General features: G+C 33.1%; 1 protein-coding gene across 3 annotated transcripts in view; it reads left to right on the plus strand.

Annotated features, from left to right (window-relative positions):
• The window catches only part of LOC114333418 (lysosome membrane protein 2), a 705,292-nt gene that overhangs the window by 525,683 nt on the left and 163,463 nt on the right, over positions 1-16,146 (plus strand). Inside the window, exon 1 of one of the 3 annotated variants that reach the window (XM_028283289.1) lies at positions 1,946-1,985. The exons of the other annotated variants lie outside the window; for them this stretch is intronic. Within the exon in view, the coding sequence (XP_028139090.1) occupies positions 1,961-1,985 (25 nt within the window). The 5' untranslated portion in view covers positions 1,946-1,960. Of the gene's footprint in view, positions 1-1,945; positions 1,986-16,146 lie in introns of those variants that run through there. 3 annotated transcript variants of the gene reach the window in all.

The raw sequence follows: 16,146 nt of genomic DNA on the forward strand, positions 1-16,146 counted from the left end.
TCGAAATCGTCAGATTAAGATAAGGTAAGTTAAGTACACGCACAAGAGTGTATTTCAAAAATCTGACGATATGAGCGGGGCGTAAGGAAATGGGTGTCACAAAATTTCACAAAAAAAAAAACGAATATTTCGCGTAATGCACGTCAGATCGAAAACTAAAAAAATATTTGTTCAATATTTTTTAAAAATCCATCGAATAATACCAAATACGACCCCAGACGGAGAGGGCTGGTGGGTAAATTTAAAATTTTAAATACGAACCCCGCGTTATTGCGCGAGATAAACATCTGATCCAAAAACTGCAAAATACACGTATTCAACATTTTTTTGAAAAATCTATCGAATGGCACCAAACACGAGCCCCCACAGATGAGAGGTGGGGGGTTACTTTAAAATCTTAAATAGGAGTCCCTAACTTTTATTGGAGATTTGCATTCTTTACGTAAAAATAAGCAACTCATTGACATTTTTTCGAATTATGGATAAATAAAGCTATAATAGGAAAAAGTGATTGTTGGAAATTGAAAAAGAAATTAAAAAATGGACAGTCCCCCACTTTATTGAAAACTGAACTTAACTTTCTTAGTTTTAGGACCTACCCTTTATAACCCAATGGGACTCCATAACGCTCTAGTAACTGCAAATTGTGCATACTTTCCTCCCCTACTATAACAACTAACAGCTGATATGACAATATTAACGACAATTATTACTAAGTATTCGAAAATACAAGAAACTGGATTTCGAGCGAATTTCTTCTACTTCCGTATGCGAAACATTCTCGAATGAATTCGAAAATACGACCCCTGTTTAGAGCAAGCATCGTTTTTAACAGTTAGGATTGTCGTTTGCTGAACTCGATATTTCAAGTCATTGCAGAATCATGAATAAGGGTGCTAAAGTTCGTCCTCTATAACTTTTCCTATGCGTCACGATTCATTTTTAAACAAACTAAGTCAAAATATAAAATAAAACGTACGCCGATGTGTGTAGTATATAGAACACAGTATACCAAATGTATATACTCATCGACGTTTGTTTCACTTTATGTTTTGACTTTATTTGTTTTAAAAATGAATCGTGACGCATGAGAAAAGTTATAGCGGACGAACAACAAAAGTTATATTTCTTGTATTTATGATGAATGATCAAATGAAGGTAGGTTTAAGTACCTGCTTGTGTGCGTCTATTTTAACCCATTCGTTACTTAACGAAGAGGATGGAACTCGGCTAGGAGCCATTCTGTTGAACAGCACCTGACTGAAGTAACCCTAATACTCGCTGGCGGGTGAACGGCACCTGACTGAAATGACCTATCACTCGCTGGCGTATGATTGACAGCGAATGGGTTAAAACAACATTTCCCCTTTAACTAGGTAATTTTTCTATAGAAATAGACGATAATTTCAAATAATTTTATTAGATTTAATCATTCAACTATCGTAATATGGTCGATATTCCAAATTTGTTTTTAACTGTATCCTACAGAAGGTACATATGTTAATGAATTTAAAATAACTTTGTAAAACCCCAAACAAGTACCATTAGCGCATAATTATTTCATCATTTCGTCCACCTCTTCCAAAAACTATTTAATATCCGATATCACCTACTTAATTCGATTTTAATATCGCTTAGTATCTTTCCCTATATATAAAAACGGTTCAAGTTCGTTAAGAATTTTTCCTTTTTCGACAACAATCTTCATTTCTGCCGCCATTAGCGTCATTGCATTAGCTGGAACTTAAAGCAGAGAACAACCATGAATTCTAATATACAATTTTATAATTTGTAGACTAGTTGGTTAAAACTTGCACGTTCTGAAGTGGTTCACGGTTCTTTTGATTTGCATGAGGTTCAAGTTTGAAATGACGCGAGTTTGTTTTTGTGTTTAGAAGAATTGCTGGAAATACTTGTTTTTAATATTTTATGAGGATCGCGGTGATTGTGTGTGATCAAGATGTATAAGGCGTCAAAGTGCTTTTGTAAGTATTTATTTATGCTCTACCATAACTAAATAAAGAAATTGAAATAACACTGTAATGTTATCTAATGATGCTCTGGAACGGTAGAAAATAAAAATCAATAATTCTTCTCTATTTCAGTTTTAAAACCCATTGTATGATTGCGTGGTATACTGGCAACCTTAGATTTACAGTCTCAGACCAGCACGTACACACATTGTTATTATTTTATATATATTCCTTGGGTCGAGTGAAAGCACCCACTTATATATTGGACCTACTAATTAATTAATATTGGGTGCGATGAACAACTTTGCATTACATGGAAATCACTTGTCAATTACTACAACTGCAAACCCATAATATGAGAGTGAACAGCTCTATCCATTATCATGCGATTCCGCTAACTTTTAGGAAGTTAATAACCGCACCGTAGACGCGTTTGAAATGTATTGCTAGCGAAGAATGTTGCGAATACTCCGGATCTCAAGAAGAACCAATGAGTCTATTCTTAGACAGATCCACATTACAAATAGGCTTCGAAACATTGTGACCGAAAAGATCACCGCATATTTTGCTCATGTGATGCGTCGTGAAGGTCTAGAGCAGGGGTCACCAATTAGCGGACTGCGGTCCGCATGCGGACCGTGGGCTAGTTTTGTGCGGACCGACATTAAATTCAGAATAAAAGGTGTAGCAATTCTGAAAATGTTTGGCCATGAAATAGCGTACTATGTTTAGCTCAACTTATGTATGCGAAACCGCTTTACCAAGAATGAACTTTATTAAAAATCGGTACAAATCTCAGCTAACAGATGAATATCTCAACTCGCATGGGAACGAGTTGCACTTAACTCACTTCAAACAGTGGTCACAAAACAATCAGATATTATTAGTTTTCTTCTTCATGTATGTTGTGAGGCCGCTCCTGAATAAAAAAATTTTCTGACTCGGTTTCTTTTTTAAAAATGTCCCCTTTAATCAAATCAGTAGGGGCCCAATTTTTTTTAACAAATTCAAAATTATCTTTTTGTACCCAAAAATGTATTTCTAGTTTTTTAGGTACTTTTAACCAAAAAGGTCTCTTGTCATTTTTATCAAAAGTTTTCGAAGTCTAAGCGATTTAAAATCTAAAAAATGCAAAACTACGCATTTCCGAGGCTTGAAAACTCATTATGTAAATTATTAGATTTCAGGTTGCTATGCACCTAAATTGAAGTTTATACATTTAATTTTAAGATTCTTATAGACAAGGCGAAAACGGCGGGTTCGAAGGGAAAAATATTCCCATGAAATTTTTTTGCATAATCACATTCGTGAGACATCCCAGAATAAGGTTCAAGAAGTCGCCCACGTGAAAAGTGGGCCAATTTTTTTTCAACAATTTTTTTTTAATAACATTTCAGGAATCAATATTTTTGGCCCGAACAATTTTTTCTTTAATTTTTTGGGCCATTCTGGACAAAAAAGGTCTCTTATAATTTTTCTCTAAAGTTGATCGTTTTTGACTTATAAGCAATTTAAAATTGAAAAAAACTAAAAATGGCGATTTTCAAGGCTTAATAACTCGGTTAAAAGCTATTATTATGAAAGTCAATATATGACTAAATTAAAGTTTAAAGCCCCCCCTATAAGATCCTGAAGAAATTTTTGTCATTATTTTATTACTAAGCTGTTATTTTTAAGTAATAATAATACGCGCCATGCACGTGTGCGGGGCTGTAAATGCTGAGTGCGAGAGAGAAGCCATTCCAGCAGTCCAATTGTGCATCTTACTCGCACTCACATTTACAGCAGCATCAATACGATGTAACCACTCATTGTTATTAATTAAAAATAACAGCTTAGTAGTAAATTAATGACACAGATTTCTTCAGGATCATGTAACGGCGACTTTAAACTTTAACTTAGTCACTTTCTGACTTTCAAAATAATAATTTTTGACCGAGTTACTAAGTCTTAAAAATGGCCATTTTCGCGTTTTTCAAATTTTAACTTGCTTATAACTCGAAAAAGATCAACTTTAGAGAAAAATTATAAGAGACCTTTTTTGTCCAGAATGGTCCAAAAAAGCTAAAAAAAAAATTAGTCCTGGCCAAAAATATTGATTTTTGCAAATTGATTAAAAAAAAATTGTTAAAAAAAAATTGGCCCACTTTTCTCGTGGGCGACTTCCTGAACCTTATTCTGGGATGTCTCACGAATGTGATTATGCAAAAATATTTCATGGGAATATTTTTCCCAACGAACCCGCCGTTTCCGCCTTGTCTATTATGCGTAGTCGGGGCTTATTTCAATATTGACCGTTGTTTTTTAATTGTTAATTATGGCTCTCCATTCGACATTACAGCCGCCGGGCGTCGCACTTTGTGGTGCGTCTTTGTCGCATTTTATCGTGCGTCTCTGTCGTTTTTATACATGTATCATACGTACTTATGCGAAAAATTCCCAACAAATACTTGACATTTATTAAAATTCTATAATTTATTATTAACATAGTTTTTTAATCATTTATTTAATTATTTTCAATGTGCTAATTAAATAAGCAAATATAAACAACGGTCTAAATTGAAATAAGCCCCGATTACTTATCAGAATCTTGAAATTGAATGTTTAAACTTCATTTTAGGCATATGACTACCGCAAAAATAATAATTTACATATGAGTGTTCAAGCTGCGAAAATGCTAATTTTCGAATTTTTCAGATTCTAAATCGGTGAAAACTCGAAATCTTCAAGTTTTGAGAAAAATGAGAAGATCTTGTTTGTTTAGGATGACCTAAAAATGCTAAAAACATATTTTCGTGGGCAAAAAAGGTGATGTTTTGGTTTTGTTACACAAAATTGTTAAATAATTTCTACCCAAAAATTTTGCAAGGCACCCTTCTGATTTGTTTATAGGGGATAATTTTTAACAAGAATCCGCAAAAAAACCGAATTAGAACAAGAACAACCAGACCCAGGTAGTATTAAATCCGGACCACGGAATTGTCATAGGTTTTCGAAACGGACCCTCAAGGAATCTAATTTGTGACCCCTGGTCTAGAGAAGCTGATATTGCAAGGGATTTTGCAAAGAGAGAGAGCCCGGGGTAGATCACCATTAAGGTATGTAGACTACATTTCAAAACAGGTGAACGATGACTGACTAGGAAGAATCTTCAATATTTAGGTCCAGTATTTATAGTGTACGATCTTTTCTTGAGGAAACGCATTCGGAGAATTTTTTATCGCAGTTGGCTAACTGAACATCGAAATGTTTAAACATAATTTTTTGCAATATTTTTTGCAAATCATCGTTTCATTTCCACTGTTGCTTGTTAACAATAACAGCAACAACAGAAATATAATACAATGTTCGATTAGAGGAATCTAAACTTTATGTTGATAAGACCGTTTCGTAAAGGAATTGCAAGAAACTCGTTTGCCTGTCCGGAGGCTAACGAGATTGTTGGTTCATTAAACATTACTGTACAAGAATTTCTGTAAATTGCGTTTTCAAATCGAGAGTGGGATTTTAGCGCAATAAGGATAATTTTTTTAAACGTAAGTAGTTTATGCGTGCGTATTTACGTTAGCTGTAATATTTATATTTACCCTTCATATAGCCAGAATATAGGTAGGCAACCGTAAACAATAATTTAAAGAAAATATAATAATATGTTTTACTTGATTTTGACCTCATAAATAAACAAAAATGCAAAAAATAGCAGTTTTTGAAAATTTGTTAACCATTATTATTTTATTAGCAATTAGTCATGTTCTCTTTTGTACATATCCATCGATGTCGATGGTAGTACGCCTTATATTTTTGTTTTTTGTTTACAATTTCACAAAAAACTTCAAAACTTACCTTAACTTTGCTTCTTTTGTAAATAACAGTTTTCTTTTATTTACCTTTAGAATGTGTAAGTGGGTATCTACACACATTGTTTATTAATCATCACACAAGAATCATATCATCATGCCCGCACCGTTCCAGCACGTAGTGTAGTCTCCGAAAAACCTGATTTTACAAAGAGTTGTCTTATACTACAGTACCTGGCCAAATTATTAGGCCAAGCAAAGAAAAATTTGCTATATGAAGTTATTTCTCTTATGATTATGAATATTTGAAAAAATACCGTTTTGTTCCTTTTTTGTGAATATGACAATGTATTAACTTTAAGGTGCATATCCATGAGGTTTGCTGCTCCGCGCTCCTTTCAACTGCTCCAATGGATACGGCATGCGCTCCTCTACATACAAACCGCCACCGATTGGAGCGCGAGGCGGAGCGCGCACTGTTGCATCGTCCAGGAGCGCCAACGTTTCCACTATGTGGAGCAGTTTCAGGAGCTCGGAGCGGCGAACCTCATGGATATGCACCTTTATATGTAAAGGAGCGCATGCCGTATCGATTGGAACAGTTGCTGCGAGCACAGAGCAGCGAACCTAATGGATACGCACCTTAATAGTTAATATTCATAAAAAAGGAACAAAACTGTATTTTTTCAAATTTATTCATAATCGTGAGAGAAATAACTTCATATATTAAATTTTTCCTTGCTTGGCCTAATAATTTGGCCAGGTACTGTATACGCCCCGGACAGTATGAATTGTTCATATTTAAAACCATTAAAATCAATATTTTTCGGAAACGAAACGCTACGTGCCGGAACGGTGCGGGCATGATAATATGACTCTTGCTTTAATGTTTTAAGACTGTTTACCCCCTCTGTGGCTCAGTGGTAAGAGCGCCTACCTTTGGATTCAGGGGTTGTGAGCTCGAATCTCTGCTGGATCAGAAGTCCTTGTGGGATCGGTACTAACTGGAGTGGAGGGACCGAATACGTTCGGATACAATTAGCGTCTCTTTTTAAAGACAATAAAGTCGACTTTACAAACATTTAAAGTTGAGTAAAAAGACATTTACTCAACACACACACTACACACTACATTAGGTATCTGATTGAAAAATCAAATGTACCATGCCAATGGCCATTAGTTGACAAGGCATTAAGTAAGCTAAATATTAAAAAAAAACTGTTTAGTTTCCGTTTATACTTTCGTCTTTGTATAATATCAATCATCGTTGATCTACATAAATCCAACAATGATTCCCATTCATCGATACTGCAAATCGGAAATCGGAAGAGAAAAAAACTAATGTCAAAATTTAGAGGAATACCGTTAAACCTTTTAAGAATTTAAATTAGGTATGTCGTTAATGAATACCCACGCCTAAATTTACAGCCAGAAGCATTGATGTAGGTCAAAGAAAACAGTGAAGATTTCTCCACAAAAGCGAAACAATCGGTAAGCGCTAAGTCGGTGTACTATTTCGCCAGCGGTGATGTTAAACATAATGTAACACAATTTTCTATTGATAATACTCGCCAATATACCTTCTGTACTACTCACTCGCATTGACCTTCACTATGTTTCACATCAGTCTCTTTATCGGTATCAGTTTCTTTAACTCTGTTTTATTACACTATACCTCTATCCTTCACTTCAAGGTTATTGTAGCTTCATCTTCTCTGCTTGTTCTTTCCTATCTTTTCTTCGTACCTTTCTCTATAATATTTGTGTATGTACTTTTTTAGAATGTAAATGTCTTTAAAAATATAATATCTAGTTTTTTTAATGACGATATTTTACACTCGTTTATTCTTAAATCGCATTTAGTATATTAATGTCCGACTGGTATATTATTTGATTTCGAAGTCAGTTAAGTATGATATAATGCCCTAGGGCGGTACTTTCAAAAATAACGCCCTAGGGTATTAAATTTGAATAACTAGTTAAATTCTGTCAATTTGACAAATAACAACCTTAGTAAAATTATGGTTACCACAATTACGTTACGACTATTGCTAATAAATGTACTTATTTTTGAAAATTAATTAATTCAAAATTAATGCAATTTTTTTGCATATAGAGAATAATTTAGTCAGACATTAAACGTTGAAGGCACCACGGGTATTATAGATAATAACGCTTTCGGTCAACGTATATCCTTCGGGCCAAAGGCCCTCGGTTTATACAAAATTGACTCCAAGCGTTATTATCCTTATAATACCCTTGGTACCTTAATAACTATTATTTTATAACTTCTACTTCTTCTTTCTCCAAACTCCTTATGCCCCTCAGGGACGTCGGAGGTTTAAAAGGTTTCAGTGTTAATCTAAATATCGTCTACCGTACAGTCTGGGCTCTCTGGTCGACCATTGGTGGAATGCTGCCCATTAATTCGGACTGCATTTTATTCAAGTTGTAGATACTATGTAGTAGAACGAGTAGTTGAATGACCTGGTTGTATTGGTTCAAGTTTAGATGAAAAACCCATCTTCTGTCCGAATAGGATTAGCATCAAACACATCCTACACGTTTTTCGTATTCATGCAGCTATTATATAAGTACATACACATAACGCTAAATATAGTGGGACAACACTAATGAGGTAGACTAAGTAGGTTTTGGGTTAATAATTTAGGAATAGTTATTTAATTTATTTATTTTATTGTTTAATCAATAAGTGTATATAGATTATATCTATAAGTACACACATCGGAACAGGGCCGCGTTTGGGTCAATTGACGTCCTAGGCAATTCTCTTTATGCCGCCCATCAAACATGTACCATTCTGCGAAAAAAAATTGCATATATTTATATTTAAATAAGAACACACTAAAAATGGATTTAAACTACGATGTTTATAAACATAAGGGAACTTGCATAACATTTTAAATTCGAAAAAAATGTTATAAATCACAACGGAACATAATTTAACACATCAATCAAAGATAAAAAAGTTGTTTTTATGTTCCGTTTGGCCCCTAAAGACGATTATAAATTCAAATTATTGCAGCTAGTTTTATTTTATTTTTGTTTTATTTTTTTTTATTTTATTCAAATTTCGACTGTGGATATTGGCTTCATGGAGGCAATTTCTTACTGTATCACGGTCTATGGTTACCTGGTGGGCTCGCTGCAAGTCGCTAATCAATTCAGGTGCTGTAATTACTGGTTGTCTTCTAGCGGTTAAGACTAAAAATCGATCCTGAACTGCAGTTGCACAGGCTCACGTCCTGGATGACGTTCGGTTGGACTTCCAGTGTCACAAAAGGCCGCCACAATCGACATAACATTTTGGGGGACTCCCATATACTCAGTTAGATTAGTTTGCCGCATGTCACCTTGAAGACAGCCTACAGCCCTAATTGTATTGTTATAAAAATATCACTAGACTTTTCCGATGTGCGCATTTTTTGGGGTTAGGTTCATAAAAAAAGGTTGTCTGTGATATTATGACATTTGCATTCACATTTTTTTAGACGTTTCCATGCCTTTTTTAAAAAATATTATTGACTAAAAAACAATTTCTCAAAACATATAATATGTACAATTTAAGAACAACTTAGTTAGAAAAGTTGGTGGCTTAAATTATATTAGGTATATCTTTTAATACATTTTTTTAGTCAATAATATTTCTTGGAAGACGTATGGATCTCCTGTCGAAACGTAAAAAAAAATTCAATAAAAATGTCAATCCAAATGATACCAATAAAAAAACAGAAACCAACTGACTCCGGAAGATATAGGTACATTATTTCTGCCAGCACTCAAAAAGTCAAAAACATAACACCGTTGTTGCGATGAAGAACAGAACTTTGCATATTTGCAATGATATATTTATACAAAAGGATCTAAAAACATAATATTTTTGAACAACGGCTATCCGAGCAAAATTCTCAAGCAACTAATCTGCAATTCATACTTACATGACGACTAACTTAATAACTTAATAATAACCGACCAAGAGATCCCGTTATTTACAAAAAGTTGCCCTACGTTAATAGCTTAACAAACAATGTAATTGCTGGTGAGTGTAACTCCTAAAATCAAAATAGCTAAATACAATAGCATATGTAATTACAGCTTATTCTCAAAGATTAAATACCAGACACCGCTTCTAAATCGGAGTCATCTCATTTACCAACTTTCTTGTCTCGAATGTGATGGACAGTATATAGGGCAAACATCACAGTGGCTAAAACAAAAGATAACGCAGAAAAAAAATGACTGCAAAACAGAGAAAAATTATTGAGCAGTAGCAAACCATTCCAACACAATGTCAACAGGCCACACATTTGATTTATCAGATGTCAAGATCTTGGAAATAGAAAACAATAACAAAAAAATATTATTTCTCGAAATGTACCACATCAACAAAAACAAAAAGTCAATCAATTATAAAACAAATACCTGCAAATTTAATTCAAAATACGTTTTATTGCTGCCAGAAAACACGAGAAAATGTTTATTTGACAAATAAATATTGTTTTTCGCTTAAACTCAATGTTAAAGCTGCCACCCACCCACCTCTTGACAGTTTGAACATTTAATTTAAGTGAAAAGCAACGTTTTTTGTGAAATAAACATTTTTTTTTCTATATTCTGACAGCAGTTAAATGTATTTTGAATTAAATAAATTACATACATGCTTCTCTTTGTGTAAATTAATTTATTAAACAATTTTTTTGGACACCATCTATAAATAATTATATTAATGTTTATACTAATGTATAGAGAATTAAATAACCTTTCAAGTGAGCTAGCACACGACCCCTATTCCCGTTAAAAAAATCATCGATGACGTTATAATCGATGACTCTTTCGGGATTTGTTTTCAAAATCGCGAATTCATGAAAAAAATAATTTATTCCAACCTTTACGTGCTCACTGTATATTTTTGAAGTTTGTGTTTTTATTCATTAAAATCTTGACAAAATTATAACTAATAGTTGAACTCACAATATAAAATACAAGACAGAATCAAAAACAAACTACAAATGTGCCTCTGTCTAAATGTAAAACTCATTTTTGCTCACCTGCAGTAATAGGTCAGAAAAATATAAATATAATAAGTTACCAGTGAATAAAAAAAGGTACAAATGTGACAATATTTAAATTGATTGTAATACTTAGTTATTTTCCTAACTAGTGCGGAAAGTGATACTTTCACGCACGAGACTGCCGTCTCCCCCGAAATCGAGTGCGGGGAAAACACTTTCCGCATGAGTTAGGAACAATATTTTTCTCTAGGGCCGTACGTTTGGAAAAAAGGCACAAAAAACAGAGTTTCATCAATTTTTATTTAGAAGTGAATACACAAATTAATTCTTTGACGAGGTTGTCAAAACCAAACTTTCAATATAATGGGTTACAACGACGACGATATTGGTTTCCATGACGACGATTCAAAACCATTGTAAATAGGTTTGTTCTAGCAAACAGTCAAACTAGTCAGAAACCGTCAGAAAACAATTGGTCAGTGAGAGAACATAATACAGTCACCAGTGCTATCCCCTCTACTCGCGCTGGTCCACTATTCTCTGATGGTTTCAAACCGTTTGAAAATGATGCTAGAACAAAACTAATGTCTACTGATCTGACTTTTAAATATTATGTCAAAATAATTTTATTTCATCGAATTATCAGTAGTAATTGCACAAGAGCTCTAAAATTGTTGAATTTTTCCCGAGTGACACTTTGACAGTTTTAATTTCACGAGCCGAAGGAGAGTGAAATTATGTCCAAAGTGTCACGAGGGCAAAAATTCGATATTAATTTTAGAGATCGAGTGCAATTTGTTGCGATTATTTCATGAATAAAACCGTTCAAAACCAAAATTTTATTGTAATTTATTTATGTAAGTACAAATTAGTACAATTAAACAGACAGTTGTTATAAATATTTTACGGTTGAAAGTCATCACTTTTATAATTTTTAAAACATTATTTGTCATCAATGTCACTGAATGTATTTTTTCGTAGCAACGAAGGGCATCTGACGTAATATACTTGACGACGGGATATTATCAAAAATTATCAGTTTAATTTAGATTTCTGTAGCTTTCTATTGGTCAGAATCTCCTATGAATGAAATAATCAGTAGTAATTGCACAAGAGCTCTAAAATTATCGAATTTTTCCCGAGTGACTCTTTGACAGTTTTAATTTTACGACCCGCAGGTTAGTGAAATTATGTCAAAGTGTCACGAGGGCAAAAATTCGATAATAATTTTAGAGATAGAGTGCAATTTGTTGCGATTATTTCATGAATGAAACTGTTCAAAACCAAAATTTTATTGTAATTTATTTATGTAAGTACAAATTAATACAATTAAACACACAGTTGTTATAAATATTTGACGGTTGAAAGTCATCACTTTTATAATTTTTAAAACATTAATTGTTATTAATGTCACTGAATGTATTTTTTCGTAGCAACGAAGGGCATCTGACGTAATATACTTGACGACGGGATATTATCAAAAATTATCAATAGTAATACCACTAGTGATTCAATTTTCGCGATAAGTCTGTCGATTTACTTCTAAACGAAACTGAGTTGCTTGAAAACACCACGAGTCCTACGGACTCGTGGTGTTTTCTTTAAGCAACTCAGTTGAGTTTAGAAATAAAAGACAGACTTATAAGATAAATTAAATCACGAGTAGTATTTTATTAGACTATTTCACGAACAAAGTGATAGGACAAAAATTCAGTAGAATGAGAGGAAGGAATTTAATAATAATATATTTTTCTTGTACCAATTTTGCAGTAGTGTTCCATATGGTTTTAATAACACTCTCCTTGTAATCACTACCATCAATTTTTCGCATGTTGAAGGCCCAGTCTTTTAGAATGAATGCTAGTCTTTCGTTGTTATTTTCTGCATCTAATTTGTAGTTGCGATCCACACAGAACATCATAAATTGTCTCCATATATCGCACCTTGAAAACCATAGGGCAGTAACTGCAAAAATCATAATGTCGAGTTATGAGCATTTTAAATTTTTGTAAAGTTAATTTTATTTCCTGTAGTTCCAAAAATTAAGCTACAAACCTGATATTTGGTATAAGTGTCTTTAGTTTTACATATTTTTATATGAATTAAAAAGTACATAAAATTTCCTCCAGGAAATAGGTATTTTAGCACATACGGCCATATGGTTTTAACAAATATATCAATTTTCGCAAATGCCGCAGTAAATATGCATATCAAATAACAGTTTTTTATTTAAGATTGTACTTATTTATTACAAATTTTCAGTGTTAACACTTAATAAAAGTCTTGCACATTATAATCTGTCTGTTCGGTTTCTATTGTTGCATTGGTCACGTGTAAGTTTGCTTAAAACCTATGATAGTGCTCTTGAATAACATTAGACTTACATAGTGAGAGTGTACTTACATCGTTTTTTAAGGTCCAATATATCCGATGTACACCTTTCATTAATTTTATAAGGTTCACCTGGCTTTTCGCTGTTTGAACTACTGTGAACCATTGCGCAGTCATGTAAGTAAATTGGTCATCTTTTAAAGCCTTTTTTTGTTTCTCAATCAAAGAATGCACGTTATCTACCGTATTTGTGGGTAATTTTAGGTATGTTCAATTTCTGTACTGCATATTGCACTTGTTCTTATTTTGCCCGCAGTAGTTATCAGAGTATAATATTATTTCTTTTTCCCTGGCATGGTTCCTCAGAAATTGTAACAGGAACGACGCTATTTCATTTGAATCACGATTAGCAATTCGCTCGAACCAAAGACAGAAGTGTCCTGCATTTGTGGTCAGGTAAAAAATTGTGAAATTAAATAATGTTGATAATCTCCTTTTGTAATAAAATAAAGAGACTTCGCCTGAAGGCGTCGGTAGTAATGATTGTAAATCAAAACAAGCAGTTGCAAGTGTTGGATTTTGCAGATTTTAAGTCATTTATTTCTCTCTCCTATTGAGTTACACTTCCTGACGGTGAGTATTATAGGCTGTTTCTAATGTCGATTTATCTAATTAATGTCTGTAACTTTCTCACATCAAGCAAAGGTATTTTAGGTCTTAAAGAAGTAAATTAAATTAAATTAAATTCCGTGTGAAATATGGTCATCATAGTAGCGTAATTTCCGAACACCGAACCTTTTTCTTTGCTAAATTTTATATAATCGCGATGAATATCAGCAAGAGTTTTGTCATCGCTGACAAATTATCTGGTAGGTTGTTTCCTTAGGTAGTGAGATTCCACTCTAGGAATGGACTCGATATAAATCATTATGTTTTGTTTCACGACTTCGTTGATTCTTTTTCCATTCTTATGAGTTCCTCGCTTTTCTTTTGGGATAAACCCATCTGCAGTACGACGTTGTATATTAACTTGTTATAATCTTCTCGCTTATTTCCAGTGTTGCAATGAAATCTCTTTGCAGCACTCTATGTTTTGTTGCATTCAAAGGATTTTTCCTTAGTACATCTTGCTTTTATTTTACGAGCGTGGGTTACATTTTGCACATATTGCCATATAGATCTGAGTTTTTGTTCCAATTTTAGAACCGTAGAGCATCAACTGCAGATAATGCCTGATGGTATAAAAAGAAGAATCGATTTTTGAAAAAAGCCATAGGGATGTATCTCTCTGGTGCCGAACTTAAAATTTTTTGCAGATGCTGCTATATAGCATTAAAAAATAGATTTTTTTTCCTATTAGACTGCATTCAAAGGTCATTTCATGAAAAAATTGCAGATATTGCCATATGGTTTTCAAGGTGCGATATAAGATTTAGATTTTCTTGTGTTACTCGGTATATTTTCTTCAATGTTTTGGTTTATAACTTCGTTTGAAGTACCACCGAAACGACTCATTTTGACGTATACAGCTACAATAATTTTTTTGGCAAACGTCAAACTTTGCTTTGCGATCGGTATCCATGGTTACGTCGTTGAAAACACGAAGCTGATAGACCAATCAGAATTGAAAGACAGTTGGTGTTTTCGCGATAACACAAGCTATCTTTGGTTTGTGATTGGTCAGATTATGTGAAAATTTTAAGATGAATGAAATAGTCAGTTTAATTTTTATTTCTGTAGCTTTCTATTGGTCAGAATCTCCTATGAATGAAATAATCGCGCTAATTTCAATAAAACATGAACACAATAAGATAAATTTGAAATAAATTAGTAAATAATATTTAATTATTAGTTTATTGCATGCATTATAATATATTATAATGCCAGATTACAGGGTATTTTACTTTCTCGCACACCGTGCGGAAAAATTTACTTTCACGCACGCCGTGCGTGCAACTTTCGGAAACGGAATGCCTGCGTGAAAAGGCACGGCCGTAGAAAATAGTTATTTATGAAACAGTTCGTGAAGTATGCTTTTTGCGAACGCACGTGATCTTTAGAGCACGAGCGACAACGGAGCGAGTGCTATAAATCGCATAAGTTCGCAAAAAGTACTTCACGCACAGTTTTATACAATATTTTATCTACGATAAACAAATAAAAAAGGTGTAAATCTTCGTCACTGGAATTCATTTATACTCTACAATTTTTAGAACTTTGACATTTAAAAATTCTTCTTTCAAAAACTACTTTCAAACCACAAAACTATCAAAACTTTTGTTGTAATTCATTGCTCATATTGTCATCACCATGACAACGCGAAACTTAAGGATTGTCACAATGACAACGCGAAAGTTAAAAACAGTGCGAAAAAGGAAGTCCCATTTAAAATACATTGTTACTTCACGTACACTTTAAATCCTTCACGCACTGCTATCTATAATGACAGTTTTCACAAACTAAAAACTTATACATAATATGACATAGAGTAGGTAAAAGACTTTTTATGACACAAATGTCTAATTTTGTGGATGAATATTTTAATAATTATTATTACATACATATTGTAATTGTAATTTAATTACATTTATTTAATTTTTTTTTTTGTATTGACTAATCCGATACAATCCAAAATTCTGTTTACCAAAAAGGTAATAAAGTATAAAGTATTATTATTATTATTATAGTTGAAATAAGTTCATATTCTTCGAAATTGTTCTTAATGATTTTTTTTACGAGCGTGCAAAAATGTCTACTTTCGCGCACGCGTTTTAGTTTAGACAGTTTTACTTTTCCGCACGCGTTTTACTTTTCCACACGCGTTTAGATATTTTAATATGGCCTTAAAATAATTATAATACATGCAATAAACTAATATTTAGATATTATTTACTATTTTATTTCAAATGTATCTTATTGTGTTCCTGTTTTAATGAAATTAACGCGGCAATTCGATGAAATAAAATTATTTTGACATAATATTCGAAAGTCAAATCGGTAGACAATAACAGT

The sequence above is a fragment of the Diabrotica virgifera genome, chromosome 3 (genome assembly GCF_917563875.1).
Source record: "Diabrotica virgifera virgifera chromosome 3, PGI_DIABVI_V3a".
In the NCBI taxonomy this organism is placed as follows: domain Eukaryota; kingdom Metazoa; phylum Arthropoda; class Insecta; order Coleoptera; family Chrysomelidae; genus Diabrotica; species Diabrotica virgifera.